Below are 16,487 nucleotides of genomic sequence, written 5' to 3' on the forward strand. Positions count from 1 at the left end.
CCTTGCCACCAACAAATAGCATTAATCAATTAAATCTCGATATTCATAATTTTACAGCTGATCAGGGCCAATCAATAACGTGAACATTTTGACAGTGTGATGTTGCAGATGTTGTTCGTAGTTTATTTATTTATTCGATATTCACAGGACTGGTGCACCCAGCACCTCCGGCGGGGCATGGTCGGGCAGGTTGAGCACGGGACACGTCGCCACGGCGTTCTGGAGGCTTTGGTGAGCGTCGGCCATCGTAGGGGGCATGTCGCCGGCGTCGCCGTCCACGAAACCGGGCTTGCGGCTGGCCTCCTCTTCGCAGAGGGCGACAAAGTCGGACTTGGCGCGCTCGAGCTCGGGGTAGTGGTCCAGCGCAAAGTCGCGCAGCTTGCCCCTCGTCAACACCGTGCAGAACCTGAAGTGAATGCACACACACACGACACACAACACGTTACCAACACACGACACGCAACAAAAAAGAAGGATATGGAGGCCGCACATCTCCAAGGCATCGGCAAAGGCTGATTCGGCCGCGGAGGTGTCGTTGGGGGCGAGACGTCGCTCCAAAGCGAGGGTCATCACCTCCTCGCGGATGAGCTTGAGCTTTGACTCGTGTCGCAGATTGTTGAACACGTCCATCGACAACACGTGATTTCTGTTCACACATCCATCAAAAAATACAGCTGTTAGCCTTGAGAGAAACCATCACGTGCCAAGCGAAGAGCTCGATACTCACCTCTGGAGCTCTTCGTAGACTGGGAGTTCGCCGCGGGCCACCACCCGATGGTAGGCTTGGTGCTGGTGCGAAAACTCCTGTGTCGCACACACCGCACACGCACAGGGACAGTTTCAGAATTGGGCATTGATCGGGTGGAGTCATGGGTACCCGGCCAGAACGGGAGGTGCTGGTGTCAAAATCGAGATGCATGCCGGGCACGCCCATCCTCTCTTCGGTTTCTCGGTACCGCCGCTGGAGGAACTCGAGAGTCTCCTCCGACCTGTTACGAGCGCACGGTCGGGTGAGCACCACACGCCAGCAGCTTTCATTCGGCGATGAATCACACAGCACCAAGGGAGGCTGAGGTGAGTTGGTACCTCTGGCTCTCGTCAAATTTGGCCCCGGCCTTCTGTTCGAGCTTCTTTCGCAGGGCGTGGAGGTCGTGAACGTGCTTGTGCCAGGAGTCCCCGGGCCAATGGATGTGCGACCGCTTGATGGCCTCCAAGAGCTCCAAGGGCGCCACCATCGCCCTGCCCCCGCCGGGGAACGGCTTCACCGCCGTTATGCGTTCCTTGTGCGAAATCAAAAAGTTGGCCACCAGGTCTGCACCACATCAGAAGAAAATAGTGAGCTACGGTCACAGCCACGGGTGAGTTGGTGGCGCAGGCTTACCGAACAGGAGGCAGTTGCTGGACGGTTGCATTTGTACGGCACGGTCGTAGAGGTACTTGGCGCACAGATCGAAGTGGAGCACCTGCTGGTCGATCACGCAGTCCACCCGCCACGTCTTGGCCAGGGTGTGGGGCTGCCCGGGTGGTCGCTTGGGCAGCGCCGCCTCGGGCAGTCGGGGGTTGGGCAGCACGTACTCGTACAGCTTCAGTTTCTGCACAATTTGTTCACACCGACCGACAAGCAATGAGAATCATCACCACGCGCACGTTCAACCGGTGCCTAGCCACATGTGTGCATACGCTCTCGGGCTTCGTCATGGTGATGTGGTTGATGGCCAGCCAGTTCTCGAGTGCCCACGGCAGGATGACCAGGTTCCAATCGTCCGGCGTCCGCATCGTGTCCTGCAGCAAATGCACCGTAGGCAGACTATCAGGATGGAAGCGGCGTTCGAAACAGGGTGGCTCGTGCACGTACGGGATCCCAGTAGTAGGCGGCTCGCGAGCCGATGAGGATGGCAGAGGGGAACTTGACGTGGGTCGGCTTGAACTCGTTGATGAGCGTGCCGAGAAAGGTGAGCACCTCGTCATAGCCCTCCGCCACGAGGCACGCTCCGGCCCTCTTCCTCTTCTTCTTGTTGCCATGCTTCGCTTCGTGCCTCTTTTCCTTCTTGGATGGCTGCTCCTCGTGTTCCCTTCCTCCGGCGTCGTTCCCCATCTCGCGGGCCTTTTTGGTCATACCCGGACCAGTTCCATCATGATCCGACACGGCAGACCGTGCATCTACCTTCGTTCCCTCCTCGGTGCAGGACGAAAGCGTCCTTTTCATCTTTCGTTTAGGGCCAGTCTGTTCCTCTACTTCGTCCCGCAGGTGCTCCTCTGCGGTTGGGCGGCACTGATTTGGGCAGCAAGCGCAAATTTCGTTGGATTGGCGCGTGTTCACACATGCCCTCCACCAATCGCATAAATAGAGCGAAAATGTGACATTTCTTGAATACCAAGAGAAGGTGGGCGGAAGATCACCAGACGTTGCAGCGGGTGGGCGGGTTGAGGGGCGCGGTGGCGGGACACTTGAAGGCCTCGGCGAAGGCGGGCAACTGTGACACAGGACCATTGACACGGAACTTGGCCGGCGAGTGCGGGTTCGACTTCACTTGCCTGGTGAGCGCCTCCGGGGTGTCGATCTCACACCTGGTGTGAGATAACGCAAACACATTGGGATCAGCGCTGGCGGGTGTTGGTGCTGTCTGTTGGCGTGGGTGCGTACCAGGAAATGGCGTATGCGATGAAGAAGAGCTGCTTGTCGTTGATGCCAGGAATCACTTCAGGCGGGGGCGTGGGAAGCGAGGCGGCGTAGTCCGCGTAGGCCACATACGAAGCATGCAAGCCTCCGATGTCAGCCACGTTTTCGCCCAGCGTGAGGTTGCCATTGAGGAAGAGACCCGGCAGGACCTGAATGAAAGGGTTCACTTTGAGAACGCAATCAAATACTTTCATTATTGGAAGTCAAAGCAGTTCGTACCTCAAAGCCCGAGTACAGGTCGGCAACGCATTGAGTTCGCTCAACGAAGCGGTCCTTCACCTTCTGCGGCCACCATTGGTGCAGCCGGCCCGTGCCATCATACTGGAAATTCCTTAAGTGATATGAGGTTTCAAGGGGAGCGGGTGGGTGAATGCAACATACATTGGCTCCCTGGTCATCAAATCCGTGAGTGAGCTCATGCCCCATCGCCGAGGCGGTGCCACCGTAGTTGATCTGAGGCGGGTAATCCACGTCGAAGAACCAAGGCGACTAAATTGTGGGTTGAGTTGGTTAGCGCACCACAGCTGCATGCTGTTGCGAACTTGAGAGGAGGGTTACCTGCAAGATGCCTGCAGGGAAAACAATCTCATTGAGCGAGGGCTCATAGTAGGCATTGACAGTGGGCGTGGTCATCTCCCACCGGTAGCGATCGACTGGAAGAGGCAGTTGGGCGAACTGTGCCGCCAAGCAAACGCAGGCTGCTTCAGAGGACGAATTTGTTGCAAGAGATTCGAAGGCGGTGCTGGTACCTGATCTTCCGCAGCAAACTGCGAAGTGGCCAACACATTCGCCAGGTATGCCTCGCGGTCAATGTTGAGGTCCGAGTAGTCCTTCCAGTGCTCCGGATAGCCTGTGCACGCGCTGGGTGTTATGCACGCACCTTCCAGACCAAAGGGCACAGGGCTTGATCGAGGGTACCGATAAGCTTGGCCACCATCGACAGCTTTTCCTCGGCGAGCTTACGGGTGACGTCATCCATCCAGTCCACGCCTAGCAGCCCATTGCTGATCAGTGTCCAGTACAACACAAACAACAACAGCGAGGAGAGCTCACCAGGCAGGTTCTTGCGGAAGGCGTTCTCGATTCTGGTCATCATGTCCTCAGCCAGACCTTTGGCCGCGGGCGAGAAGGCATAGCTGACGAAATAGCGGCCGAGCAGCTCACCCAGCGAAACATCGGTCTGCTGCACACAGCGCTTCCACAGTGGCGAATTCTGCTGTTGGCCTGTTGAAAGGCAAAGCGCAAACATACCATTATGTGAGCCCACGAAGCCAGCAGCAACTCACCACGAAGAATCCGGAAACACATTACCAGAGAGGATGGTGCCGTAGAAGTTAAAGTGGGCATCGACGAATCGGGTGGAGAGGTGCGGTGCGGCAAAGTCCAGAAGCTTGTATCGCAGGTAGTTCGAGAACATGCTGAAATCCTGGAACTGATTGGTCAAGATCGCTGGCGGCCACACGAATATTAGTATTACTTAAAGTAAGGCCGGGCTCCAGAGGAGCAGCAGAGGCTTACCAATGTTGGACGACAGCCCAGCAAAGAACTTGGGCACCGCCACATTCACGACGACGGAGTCGGAGGAGTAATCTTGAGAGAGCGATGTGCTTAGTCCAAGCTGAACCACCTGGCGATCAAGGACCGAAGGGGGGGGGCTCACCCAAGGGAATGCCGGCGTATTTGAAGTAGCTTTGCCAGGCCTCAGCAGGGATGTTGGGCGTCAAGGCGTAGAGCTGGGCCAGGGTGAGGTTGTTGTAGGTTGCGTAAGGGTCCCTGCCGATCGAGCGACAGACACGAGTAAGCGAATTGTAAAACGCAGGAGACGGACTGGTGTGCACCTCATGTCTGCGGGGTCTGCTGATGCGCTGGCCAAGGTCTGCTCCACGGTGAAGACGTCGAGCGCGTACTGCCTCTGCAGAAGAAAGAGGTGGTGTTGGTTCCACTGCTAAGATGCATAGAATAACTTTGCGAAAAACGGCGTACAGATTGAGAACCGTAGACGAAGGAGGTCAAATTGGCGACATAGTGGATGAACTGCTTGTCCAACTTCGCGGTGGCATTGTCGGTCGCTTGTGGTCGTAGCACGAAGAAGGGGTAAGCGCCAAAGCAAAACCGCAGTACAATGCAATTGTCTGACAGTTGACCATACCATTGTAATCGTCGGGCACGTCAAGGGAGAGGCCACCCTGAGAAAGCTGCAGCATGTTCGCAGAGGGGTTCATTTCATCAGGGGAGACCCTGAGTGGGCGAGGACCGGTTAGTCCTCAACACCTTGCCCAATCCACGAGATCTGGCTCAACAAGCTCATCGCGCAAAGGGCACTTACCCGATGGAGAAGAGCGCAGGAACGCCCACGTTGTGCAGTACGCCCACAGCGACCATCAGGCCTTCAACCGATGTGATTCCCTGTGCGTGAACATGGAGGGTGGTGAGCTTCAGTTTCAGTGAGAGGTGGCGTGTGCGGCCGATTGGTACATCCAGCTCCGACAGCAGCTCCTCCAAGGCGGTGTAGTCGAGTTCGTCCCTCAGGTCCATGTTCATGCACGAGTTGTAGAACGGACCAATCACGGGCCACTCGCCAGAAGGATCCGCCACGATCTGCGCAGACGGCCACAAACTGAGAACTCAGGGATCACTGCGCCAAGAGCCCCGCCCGAGGCGCAGCAGGCGACCAAAGCGGGGTTGTTGGCACCTTCTGGAGGGTCAGAAGATTCTTCTTGTTCACCGAGTCAGTGGCGAGCGCAAAGCGGGAGGCGTCCGAGGGCAGCGGGAAGGAGGACAGCCAGCTCCCGCACGAGTACTCGTAGAAGTCTGCCAGGGTGCACGTGGGTGTGAGCTCACGTGAGTTTGGAGCCGGGGGTTTTTTGAAGAGGGTTGAGTGGGTGGGGTAGGAGCACCAGTGCACGGATCGACGGTGGTGTTCATGATGGCGAGCATCTCCTTGCCCAACTCAGTGACGTTGGTCGCGGAGGCGAAGGGCCGCAGGAATTTTCCAACGTTGTCGTTGTTGATCTTGATTGACGCACCAAGCCCACTTGAGAAGCAGCACACCAGCACCAGGGCTACCAGTGCCAGCACAAGCCCGCTCCTGCGGCCACCACCAAAACGCTCCATCCGTGTTGTGGCCAGAACCTTCCTCGGCGAGAGCTTTTTCGTTTCGCCAAGTGTTTTCCCTTTTCTTTTTCCGTTTCTCCTCTTTTCTTGTCGTGATGTCAGGCTGACGTCAGCAGGCGAGATTGCGGTGTACAATATACATTCCCAAGGTCTATATTTACATGTTTTGGTCGAGGAAGGAGGAGAGGTAGGCGTGGAGGCTCTCGACGTCGTGGTGATCTTCCGGGCGTTCGGGAGCTATCATCGAAGGCATGGAAGACGAGTAGTGTGGCGGTTGCGGCAATGGCGAAGTCGAGGAGATAGATGACGATGAGGAGGAAGACGAAGACGAGGACGAAGGGTCGTGAAGGCCGGGCGACAGGAGGAGTGGCGGAAGCGTGGGCATGGCGTGTGGCGTTGTGTACAAGGGGAAGGAGGGCAGTGGCGGCGGTGGGACTGTGACAGAGGGAGGTGATGGCGGCGCCGAGGTGATCATCAGCGTGACGGAGGGCGATGGCATGGATGAGATCATGGGGGACAACGGCGGCGCGCCTCCCCGCAGTCGGTGCTGGTGAGCCGATAGCGAATCCAGTAGGAACTGACAGAAGGCATTGATCGCCCCAAACTCCTGGGCCAACGACAGGGCCAGTTCCGTGAGCTCCTGTGGGGCACCACCGAGCCCAGGATAGGGCATATGGTGTCAGCCACCACTCACTCGTTACTGGGAGGAGCTAGTGGTGTGGTTATACCTGAATTTGATCGTAGCGGCCGGCGTGAAGGAGTGTCTGGATCAGCGAGCGCATGTACACGGTCTTGGAAGACAGCTCGATGAAACAGACAACCTGGTATGGTCGCATGAGCTCCAACAAGAGCTGCACAAAATCGGTCGCACTGCCAAACGCGCACGTGGTGTGATGTGAGACCACAGGCGAAGTGCGTTGGGGAGGTGATGTGGCATGTGTACCTTTCGAGTGCGTCGTCAGTCTGATGAATGGCGGTGTGGCACGTAGTTCGCAAGAGGAAGATGGCGGCCCGCACAAGCCGGAGCGTGTGGATGGCACCGTACGTTTCCTGAAGGTCGCTGACGCTTGCCTCCCACTCATCGATACGACTCAGCTGTTCAATGATGCCGTCGTGGAGTGGCTTCGGAGACGCTGCGCGCCCACAAAACTGCTTCAGTATCAAGAGCACAATAAATGAGAAACCCTCGATGAATCCACACGCACCGTAGGTCAATGGTGGGTCGAGCAGCAAGAGGACATTCTTGGGTATCTCGTATAGGTAGTCGCGTGCCATCTCCGTTAGCTTTCCGTACTTGTAGTTCTCGATGAACGGGTAGTCGCTGGCCCATCTTTTCCTCCACTATGTACGCACACAACGCCACGCAACACGCTCGGTCATCAGCCACCGAACTCGAACGAGCTGAACGATCCTGCCTATGGGGAAAATATGAATGTCGCACCCTGGGCTGGCTCAAAGCAGCGGCGATCTTGTCGTCGATGTCTAACCGCTCGTAGATACTCAGCATCTTGAGCGTGATGAGGTGGTTCTCGTCGTTGACCGCGCCGATGTATACGCAGATCTGCTGGCTCAGGGTGAGGTAGTACGCGCTGTTCTCCCGGCCCTGCTCCGTTTCGGCGTACAGCCGCACGAGGAGCGGCAAATGGCGGAGGACACATGCAACGTCGTAGTTGCTCTCGTCGAACAGCTGGCTCACCTGCAGCCTGGTGTGGCGCAGCGGGGAAAAAGCGGCGCGGAGTGAAGAAAAGTTGAGCTTCTGCGTTCCGGCGAAACACGACAACGCTCACAAGCGAGCGAGACGGCAGAGCGGCACTCACCTCAGTTTGTTCAAGTACTCCCTGCCTCTTCGGAAGTCGCCGGCAAAGGTGAAGCCTGGCGAGTGGGATTAGCTTTCGTTGGTGTTTCATGTGGAGCCAGAGGCGGTCTGGCGTACCCATGCTCAAGGCAAAGAGGCTGCACATGGCGAGTGGCGTCCGCTCCCGCGCTCCGTCTTCCGTCGTCTGCAGGTACTGCAGCAGTTCCATGCCAAGCGCCGTCGGATTTACGGGACTTGTAGCGTAACGCGCCGCACATTTGACATGACAAGACACCGAGCCAATAGGGACACACATGTGATCAATGTCAGTCCCAGTCCCAGACTCGGTCGAGATGTTCCTACACGGATCTAGAGAAGAGGAAGAAGCGTTGGGGGGGGGGGTTTGACGTACTGGAGGCCCCACATTTCCCGCTGGTAGACGCTCACGTAGTACTCGATTTCGCTCGTCAGCTGCATATGCGTGCCGGCACTCACAGCCCACGCATCCAACATCGATGTACCTGGACATGATGTTGTTGTTGCACCAAGACCACAAAAAAAAGTCCGTGAGTTCAAAAAAAAAAGAATAACTCCGAGCACAGGGCCACCGTCGCGGCGAGCGAGCAAAGAAGGAGCCAGGCAGGGAGAGTGTTCGTTACCAGGAGAACTCGAGGGCGCCGCGAGAGTAGATGTTGAGGTGGTTGTGGTTGTCGTTGTCGTCGTCGTTGTGGTCGGCATCGTCATCGCCGCCGCGCCACTGGGATCTTCCCGTGCGACACTGCTCGCCTCGCCTTCGGCCATTTCCACCTCCGCGGGGGCGGGTGGCCGGCTACGGTTCCGCCGCACGTGGTGGTGACCCGCAGCCTCCAGCAGGCCCAACGAGGGGCTGAACGTCGAACCCAACGCGTTGGCGGGCAGCTGTTGTAGTGGTGGCCCGGCCCAGGCCTGTGGGTGCTGATGATCATGAGGCAGCGGCTGCGTGGAGTACGATGGGTGGTGCTGATGGTGATGAAAGATTGCGTGCTGCGTAAGCGGGTACGGTTGATGCTGCTGCTGATGTGGAGCAGGTGGATGTTGTGGAAGTTGATGATGATGCTGATGAGGTGGCTGGAGATTTGAGGATGGGGGGTGGTAGAGCGGCAGTGGATGGATGAGATGGGGCGACACTGTTGTCGGTCGGAGCGGGGCGGGCGAGAGGAGCGGGGCGGTGTGGGCGTGGGCGCGGGTGCGTATGTGGTGCGAGCTGGACACGGGCGACTGGCTGTGGGCGCGTCGCACGATCGCCGAAGATGGCGAAGGCGAGCGCGAGCGCGGCGTAGGGATGGCGGTGAAGCTGGTGGTGAAGTGGGTGGCGGCCCCTGACACGGGGGACGCGCTGCGCGAGTGGGGTCGCGGAGGCGGCGGCGACAGTGGTCGGGTGGTCAGGTGCCGCCGTGCCCCTCCGCGCGACGAGGCCGTGGGCACCACCGGGTCCGAGTGGTACAGCCGATCGCCTGGCGCTGCGGCCGGCGACGAATCTTCGGTGCCACCAGCGGTGGATGTCGATGACGACGACGATGGAGTGGTGTCGTTGGCCCGCGGGGCGAGGTTGTTGTAGTGCCAGCCCTTGACGAGCCGCTTGCGCTCCACGTCGGGGAAGACGCGCTTGAATATTTTGCCGAACGATGACACATCGGACGGCTCGAAGTCGCAGCTGGCGCAGAAGGCCCGGTAGGCGTCGTAGACCTGCTTCTTGGGCACCATGGCCCCCGGCACCACCTTGTAGGTGTCAAGCAGCCTGAAGGGCCGACGTCGAAGAAGGAATCGATCAGTTAGTGGGAGGTGTGCGAAAGAGGCCAAAAAAAGAAAAAGCGAAAGAGAGGAAAAGAGAGAAGAGTGTCACAGACATCAACAACGATGGTGGACAAGGAAAAGGATAAAAAGAAGAAGATGCCGAAAGATGGCAGTTCTCTCGAGAGAACCACACCGCAGAGCCAGAGGGCGCATCTCTGGGTGGGCGAGAGACCCGCGAGAGAGTGATGTGTGGACAGAGAGGGGAGAAGAGAGCCCCCTTACCACCGCCTAACCTCGGGGATGGCTGCCTCCTTGTCCTTGAGGTAGATGCTGCCGAGTTGCATCCCTCCTCCCTTCTCTCTTTCTCACCAGAGAACAACAACACCGCAGCTGTCGAACTTGAGAGTGTATGTCTGTGTGTCGGGGGAAGGCAGGAACAAGAAAAATTTGAATTCCAGCTGCGCCGCGTGCGTTGCAGCCGTTAGCTCGGCTGGCCCTTCCGTTCACCTGTCGATGACGACGGAAGGCGCCTAGGGTATCCAGGGAGTGGAGCCACACTTCATCTGTGGTGACCCGACTGGTGGCTGAAACCAAGGACCACATGAACAAGGCCCGGCACCAGTGGTCAGTTATTTTCGGCCCGAGTCGCCCGACGGCGCGTCCTCATTCGCAGTTGGTCGTGAGCTGTTGTCGGGTGCACTTCTTCTCGTTTGTCTCCCCGCAGGACCTCAAAGCGTGTTGTTCCGTGCTCATCCAGCCAAATCGCAGCTTTGGGGGCATTGTAATGTCGACATATTATACGGTCGTGGGCGGTTCGACTGCGGTCCAGGCGGTCTGAACGTTGCCAGGCGGGGGTGGCGAACAACAGAAGCCGCCAAGCACAAGACTTCTACTGCTGTCGTGGGCGTTGGAGACCTCCCCCTTTCTCCAGAACTTGAATCCTGAAGCCCTGCCGTACGCAGCATCAATCATCAGCACCTTCTTCGTCTTCGCAGCTTCTTCCTACCATTCGGTAATAATCCGCTGAAACACACAAAATGGGAAAGGGGGGAGGCGACACGTCCTGCATAATCCACTCCCTGGTGGCCTACGAGGAGAAGATTCTGGCATCCTGCTCTTCGCCTTTGAAGGAATCGGCCTACGATGCCCAGGTTTGCAGCGTGCTATCGGAGAAAGTTCTGAAGAAGATCTGCGCCCGAATGCACAACCACAAGAAGACCTACATCACAGAGAAGTACGTTTCCCCTTCCCTTCTTCGTTCTGCTCCTCGTTCATTTAGGTTCTAATTTCCGTTATCTCAATCAAGGTACCATTTCCACTACATCATGGAAGACGGAATCGTCTTTATGTGTGTTGCGCAAGCGGTTCACGGCCAGGTACTATTTTACGCCCGCATCCAAATTGTGGCATTTTAAAAACAGTTGATTAAAGGAATGCACTTGCAGAGGCTGCCATTCAGCTTCCTGAAGGACATTCGAGAGAAGTGGCACTCGAAGTACCGACTACGCGAGTCGATGCAGGCCCGACCCTACGACATGAACCAAACGTTCCAGTCCATCCTCAAACAGAAGATGGTGCGGTGAAAGGCATGAGTGTTTCAAAGTGCATGCACGGTATCTTACCCTCCTTCCATTCCGTCTCTCTCTCTCTCTCTGCTTCAGCTCTACTACTCGGATGACACAACGGACAAACTTCGGGAGGTGATGGAAAAGGTGGAGGACGTGAAGGGCACCATGCTTAGCAACGTTGGTACGGGCTCTCACCTCCATTGTTCGTTCGTTCGCGTGCGTGCGTGTATGTAAATGTCGCAGTTGTGCGTTTGTCGGTCGTTGTCCCTGTGTTGCTCCTCCTGCACTCGCTTCTTCTTTGTCGTCGCCGCCGTCCCTCCCTCCCTCGTTGTCTTTGCTGTCGCCTGTTCGGCTCGCCGCTCTCCTCAGACGTCCACGCACGCATATCTATGCAGATAAAATATTGGAGAGAGGCGATGCCTTGGAACAGGTGGCGCGAAAGGCGAGGGAGATAGAAGAGGCGGGTCAGGACTTCAAAAAAGTCACTGTTCCCTTCAAACGAAAAGCAATGTGTAAAAATCTGAAAGCCACTATCTGCCTCTGTTGTCTATGTACGTTGCTCACCCTCTCTCTTTTCTCCCTTCCTCCTTCTCTCCCCTACCCTACGCTCGATCATAGAGGATGATGATGATGATTTTGAGGTATCCGCGGGCGGGAAGACCAAAATCTGCCTCAAAAGAATTACTATTCTCTTCTGCGTTTGCCTCTGCTGTGCGCCCCTCCTCTCATCCTTTTCCCCCTTTCTTTTGCTTCAGCTCTTCTCCTCTCGTGCTATCTCTCCCCACTCCTCTCCCCTTTGAAATTCAACTCTCATCCTCGACAATATCCCTCCGATTGCTCTCCTCTCTGGCTCCTCGTAGTTCTGATGTTAAGTACTAACATCGTCTTCCTCACTCTTCGTTCTTCTTCCTCTTCTTCGCTGACAGGTACCATTTTCATCCTGGGAGCACTCTACGTCGCTGGCGTGTTCGTGTGCGGCGGCTGGACGCTGCAGAAATGTACAAATGCGGTCTGGAACGCGTTCTAGCCCGGAGCAAGAAGAAGATGTCTCCAGAGCGAGAAGAGGAGGAGATTGTAGAGAGAGAGAGAGAGAGATAGGGAATGCGCAATCCTTGTTACCCACAAAGTGGCTTGTATCAAAACAAAGACCAACAGCCTACCATCTTCTTGCCCACTACTCTGGGGATCTCACTGAGCAGCTCACTCCTGGGCGCCTGCTCTTACTTGCGTGCATCACTTGTGAAAACCTGAACATTTTTGTAACGGGGGTGTAGCTCAGATGGTAGAGCGCTCGCTTAGCATGCGAGAGGTAAAGGGATCGATACCCTTCTCCTCCAATATTTTTAGAACCTTTTTGAACTAATTTCGGTTCGCCTTGCGCTTTTGAGCTTCGCGATAATGACCGTTCGAACAACTGAAGCTTGTGCTTGAACAAAAGCAGTAACGGTAAAGAGGAGGTGTAGAAGAGAAGATGTCGCATATCTCACGAACGCCCAGCGCGGCGAGTCATGTGGAAACGTACAAGTTGGTGGTGGTGGGGGCCGGCGGAGTGGGCAAGTCGTGCCTGGCGGTCCAGCTGGTGCACCAGGTGTTCGATGACAGCGAGGAGTACGATCCCACGATCGAAGATGCCTACGTGAAGCAGGTGGAGGTCGACGACGTGTTGTGCCGACTCGACATCCTCGACACGGCGGGCCAGGAGAACTTCTCGGCCCTGCGCGACCAGTACCTCAAGGACGGCGATGGGTACCTGATCGTCTACTCGGTCATAGAGCGCGCCACCTTCGAGGAGGCGGCCATCTTCCGCACCCAGATCCTGAGGGTGAGGGAGCTGCCAGGGGTGCCCATCATGCTGGTGGGGAACAAGTGCGACCACGCGGCCCGCAAGGTGACCACCGCCGAGGGCGAGGACCTGGCGCAGTCCTTTGGCTGCCCCTTCCTGGAGTCGTCAGCCAAGCTACGGATCAACGTGGAACGAATCTTCTTCGATTTGGTGCGAGAGATTCGGAACCAGCGGGCGCTCAGTTCGGAGAAGCCCAAGGACAGGCCCAGGAAACTCACCAGTAAGTGTCAACTCTTCTGATCCGAGTCTCTCTTCACCCCCCCCCCCCAATAAGTCATCTCCTCCTTTTGTTTGGTCTCCTTTTCTCTTCTTTCACAGTTGTACCTACACACTGGCCTTTGTAAGATATTACAGCTCTTTTGCTTGGGAGTTGTTGTTGTTTGTTCAAGTGTTTGAGGGAGTGAGCTGTCTATGTACATGAGTGCGGCAACTCGGTTTCAGGAGAGGATGACGAAGAACAGGTGGAGGGAGAGGCACGCGAGGAGCAGTACGACCAGCTCGAGCGCCAAGCAGCGCCACCACGAGCCGCCCAGTCGGCCGCGGCCGCTGCTCGGCAGAAGCCCGATGGCGGCGGAAGCGGTGGTGGTGCAGCAGCGCTGGTGAAGATGGTAGCCGAAGAGGGCGACGAGGGAGAGCAGCGCAAGGCCCCCGTACCAGGCATAGATGAGGAGCTGTCGAGGGAGGAAGCACACATCGACCTCCAGCCTATGGCTGGCGCACCCGCTGCCGTGGTGGTGGTGGGACTCGTTGCAGTCGCTCGAGTGGAGCGAGAGCATGGCGAACGAGGGGCGGAGGTTGCCCTGCAGGAAGCTGAAGGTGCCCACCGTCTGCTCGGGAATACCCACGCTCTTCTTGCTCGCCTCGTCCTTCGAGCCCTGGTCGCGCGGCGGACGATCATCTGGTCGTGCCCAGCGCGTTCCGACCCTGATCGGGCCCGTGGCCTGCGTTCCGGAACCGCGCTCTACGGCGTGGGTCACACGGGTGATCGTCGTCTCGCCCGGACCGAGCTCGTCGGTAAGGAACGTAGTGTTCCATTCGCGAACGAGGCGGCCTTCATCGTCGTCGCTTCGGTCGAAGAAGGAGCGGGTGGGCTCGGTGGATGAGTGAAGCACAACGCACTGATCGTGGTCGTCGCCGCTGAACACGTACACGGGCCGCACGTCGTCGATGATCCGGCGCGAGAGATGCGGCGCGACCAGGCACTTGTAGGAGAAGCCCTGGCTGTCGGGGATCTGCGGCGAGTTCTTCCGGAGAGGGCCGCACGAGGCGGTCTGCGGGCGCCACAGCGGGACGTGCGTGAGGAGTACGCGCGGACGCAGCGGCGACGCACCGGCTACAGCCACGCCATAGACATCATTAAGCTTGCAACGCACGCACGCGACACAATTGGGGGTGCGCGAGCCATCGAACCGTTTCGGATGTCTTGAAGGAACGCGATGGTCTTGTCGTACGAGCGCTGGTCCCACTCCTCCATCTCCAACGCGGCCGAGGAGAGCAACACGAATTCGAACTCGCCCACCCGCACGCTGGGACACGCCAACACAACACCACCACGATTGCATGGTGAAAAAAACGACGTACGTCGCAAGTGATGACACGACAACCCCGACTCGGACAGAGTCAAAGAAGGTGGTACCGGTTGTTGATGGGTCCAAACGTGCGTTCATAGCGCTCGGTGAGAGACGCAACGTTAGTGACCTGAAAGCCCACGTCGTGATTGCCTAGGCAAGTCGAATCACTGTTAACAGTGAAAGCCATCAATGGGGCTGAACACGCGCTTGTGCAGGCCGTTCGTAGGAGTAGGTACGCTACCCGAGATGGTGTACATGCGAGTCACGGGATCGACGAGGCTGAACACGCGCCGATACCGCTCCACTTCGCCCTCGTACTCCTCGTCCTTGAGCCTGTCGCCACCACCACGACCACCACCAGATCAGATCAGTGATCAGCTGCTCCCAGGAGCCACGCAAGCCAGACCGGCGTCAATCGTTATTACGAAGGAGGCCCGGCCTCGCGGGTTTGTTGTTACCATTTGGTGGAGTCAAGCAGGTCGCCCAGCACGAATACGTGGGTGGGAACCAGGTGCCTCTGCAGGAAGTAGAAGCTACGTCGCATGTACAGATCCGAGTAGAACTGAATCGCGTCGGCCAGCACCCCGCCTGGAGAAGCTCTGGTCAGGCTCAGCCCACCGGGTGAAGTCAAGGCCTTGGTGGTGCGGTTCACCGTCGTACCTTTGGAGGTGAAGCGGTACGAGTACCGGTCGGTCAGCTGTGGGTCGGCGATGAGCGCCACGTGAGTGGTCTGGCCGCGAGTGGCCGTGGCGGGGGGATGGTGATGAGCCGCGGGCCAGCGGCAGGCGAGGAAGGCCATCTGGAAGACGAGAAACTCGCACCACAGCATCGTGATTGCCCAGACCGCCTGTGACAGGGCCAAGTGGCACAAGCAGGCTCAGCACCACACAAAAAAGAGGGGCAGACCCGCGGGGGGGGGGCGGACCAGAAGACACAGCAAAGCGGGCGATGCTTGCGACACCAGCTGCCGTACAAGAGCGAGGGGGGCTGACCATGCTTGTCGGCCACCGTTCTGGTTGATCTGCAGATGTAAGTGCAAGTCAAGCCTCAACAAAGATGTTTGGGGGGGGTACTGCAGTTGATTTTCGGTGGGGACGGGCGAGGGACAGGGCGATGCCGGCGTTCGCGTCGCCGAAGTCAGCCGCGGCTTCTTCGTCCACAACCCAGGAAGCACCACCGATGACCTTGCGCTGCAGCATTCCCGCTGCTGCCAACCTCCATGAAACCAGGACACTGGTTGATCAAAGCCGGCCCTTGTCTACCCTGAATTCCTCTGGCTACTGCAGACACAGAGGCAATGATGATTGGGGGGCAGAAAAAGCTCCAATGGCGCTTACGAATAAAAAAACATTTTCGCCGTCGACAAGAATCCCTGGGTGGCGAGCAAGGCAAAAAGACATTGGAGGAGAAGGGTATCGATCCCTTTACCTCTCGCATGCTAAGCGAGCGCTCTACCATCTGAGCTACACCCCCGTTACTTGGTGGCCACAAGTATTCTGTTTTTCAAAGGGGTGCTCAGACGTTACAGCGGCAGACCAAGCAGGAAAAAAGGAGATATACTGAGCTAGGACGGCTGCATGTTCGGCAGTGCGGTTATAGTGGGGATCCCTTCTTGAGAGGCCCCAAGAAGCAGTTTGATTCCACCGTCGGCATCCCCCCGCCCGCGGCCGAGGAGTTCGTGACCAAGAGGGGTAGAGGTGCCCGTGTCGCCCCTTCAGCAGTACAAGCTCGCATCGCGCGCCCGAAAGGCAGACGAACATTTTGTTTGGCGTTTGCTCCTCCGCCGGCATTAGGCAAGTGGTTACCGGTCAACACCACGACGGGGAGGAGCTGCAGACTTCCACCAGCAACACCACCAACACTAGACCTATGGCGTCCGCGGACGGGTGCGTCCGGCCGCTGGCCAAGAGCCGAACGAAGCGCTACCGGTATGTGAAGCCCTCCCCCTCCCCCTTTGAGAAGACGACCACAACAAAGAAGAAGAAGGAGAAGGCTGCTCACTTGTTTGTTGGTCTGGACCCTATGCACAGGTGGTCATATTTGTGGTTTATTGTGTACTAGTCGTTCATCATTTGTAACCCGCAGCAGCGAAAAGATGAAAGGCAAGCGGGGGGGGGGGCGAAGAAACTCTTGGTGTAGTTGT

The 16,487-nt window shown here is 57.5% G+C and overlaps 8 protein-coding genes across 8 annotated transcripts; 2 read left to right on the forward strand and 6 right to left on the reverse strand.

Moving 5' to 3' along the window:
• Positions 1-141: 141 nt before the first annotated feature.
• On the reverse strand, positions 142-2,095 carry ACA1_091930 (uncharacterized protein; the record flags this gene model as incomplete). Its single annotated transcript, XM_004334648.1, has 8 exons — positions 142-406; positions 491-646; positions 728-804; positions 878-989; positions 1,087-1,312; positions 1,382-1,592; positions 1,681-1,782; positions 1,856-2,095. 8 exons carry the CDS (start codon positions 2,093-2,095, stop codon positions 142-144), a joined length of 1,389 nt encoding a protein of 462 aa, XP_004334696.1.
• Positions 2,096-2,396: 301 nt separating this feature from the next.
• ACA1_091940 (metallopeptidase) lies at positions 2,397-4,902 on the reverse strand (the record flags this gene model as incomplete). The annotated part of the gene is made up of 13 exons (XM_004334649.1): positions 2,397-2,568; positions 2,645-2,829; positions 2,900-3,001; positions 3,062-3,169; positions 3,239-3,355; positions 3,430-3,530; positions 3,599-3,904; positions 3,992-4,129; positions 4,199-4,270; positions 4,341-4,453; positions 4,519-4,592; positions 4,664-4,749; positions 4,830-4,902. 13 exons carry the CDS (start codon positions 4,900-4,902, stop codon positions 2,397-2,399), a joined length of 1,647 nt encoding a protein of 548 aa, XP_004334697.1.
• A 100-nt stretch (positions 4,903-5,002) lies between these two features.
• Positions 5,003-5,794, reverse strand: ACA1_091950 (endothelinconverting protein 1, putative; the record flags this gene model as incomplete). The annotated part of the gene is made up of 4 exons (XM_004334650.1): positions 5,003-5,086; positions 5,156-5,278; positions 5,373-5,491; positions 5,578-5,794. 4 exons carry the CDS (start codon positions 5,792-5,794, stop codon positions 5,003-5,005), a joined length of 543 nt encoding a protein of 180 aa, XP_004334698.1.
• A 157-nt stretch (positions 5,795-5,951) lies between these two features.
• ACA1_091960 (uncharacterized protein) lies at positions 5,952-7,818 on the reverse strand (the record flags this gene model as incomplete). Its single annotated transcript, XM_004334651.1, has 7 exons — positions 5,952-6,434; positions 6,523-6,664; positions 6,840-6,927; positions 7,000-7,135; positions 7,236-7,497; positions 7,612-7,666; positions 7,728-7,818. 7 exons carry the CDS (start codon positions 7,816-7,818, stop codon positions 5,952-5,954), a joined length of 1,257 nt encoding a protein of 418 aa, XP_004334699.1.
• Positions 7,819-8,550: 732 nt separating this feature from the next.
• ACA1_091970 (RFX DNAbinding domain containing protein) lies at positions 8,551-9,706 on the reverse strand (the record flags this gene model as incomplete). Its single annotated transcript, XM_004334652.1, has 4 exons — positions 8,551-8,564; positions 8,629-8,755; positions 8,841-9,366; positions 9,648-9,706. The coding sequence occupies 4 exons, from the start codon at positions 9,704-9,706 to the stop codon at positions 8,551-8,553; spliced, it is 726 nt and encodes a 241-aa protein (XP_004334700.1).
• A 693-nt stretch (positions 9,707-10,399) lies between these two features.
• ACA1_091980 (Synaptobrevin, putative) lies at positions 10,400-11,957 on the forward strand (the record flags this gene model as incomplete). The annotated part of the gene is made up of 6 exons (XM_004334653.1): positions 10,400-10,596; positions 10,669-10,738; positions 10,808-10,936; positions 11,024-11,111; positions 11,326-11,481; positions 11,857-11,957. The coding sequence occupies 6 exons, from the start codon at positions 10,400-10,402 to the stop codon at positions 11,955-11,957; spliced, it is 741 nt and encodes a 246-aa protein (XP_004334701.1).
• Positions 11,958-12,401: 444 nt separating this feature from the next.
• ACA1_091990 (Hras1 protein) lies at positions 12,402-13,013 on the forward strand (the record flags this gene model as incomplete). Its single annotated transcript, XM_004334654.1, has 1 exon — positions 12,402-13,013. One exon carries the CDS (start codon positions 12,402-12,404, stop codon positions 13,011-13,013), a length of 612 nt encoding a protein of 203 aa, XP_004334702.1.
• Positions 13,014-13,210: 197 nt separating this feature from the next.
• Positions 13,211-15,543, reverse strand: ACA1_092000 (uncharacterized protein; the record flags this gene model as incomplete). The annotated part of the gene is made up of 9 exons (XM_004334655.1): positions 13,211-13,319; positions 13,494-14,106; positions 14,184-14,299; positions 14,410-14,471; positions 14,581-14,677; positions 14,803-14,932; positions 15,005-15,143; positions 15,166-15,191; positions 15,441-15,543. 9 exons carry the CDS (start codon positions 15,541-15,543, stop codon positions 13,211-13,213), a joined length of 1,395 nt encoding a protein of 464 aa, XP_004334703.1.
• Positions 15,544-16,487: the final 944 nt, after the last annotated feature.

The sequence above is a fragment of the Acanthamoeba castellanii genome (assembly GCF_000313135.1).
Source record: "Acanthamoeba castellanii str. Neff unplaced genomic scaffold scf7180000084645, whole genome shotgun sequence".
NCBI classification, from domain to species: domain Eukaryota; phylum Discosea; order Longamoebia; family Acanthamoebidae; genus Acanthamoeba; species Acanthamoeba castellanii.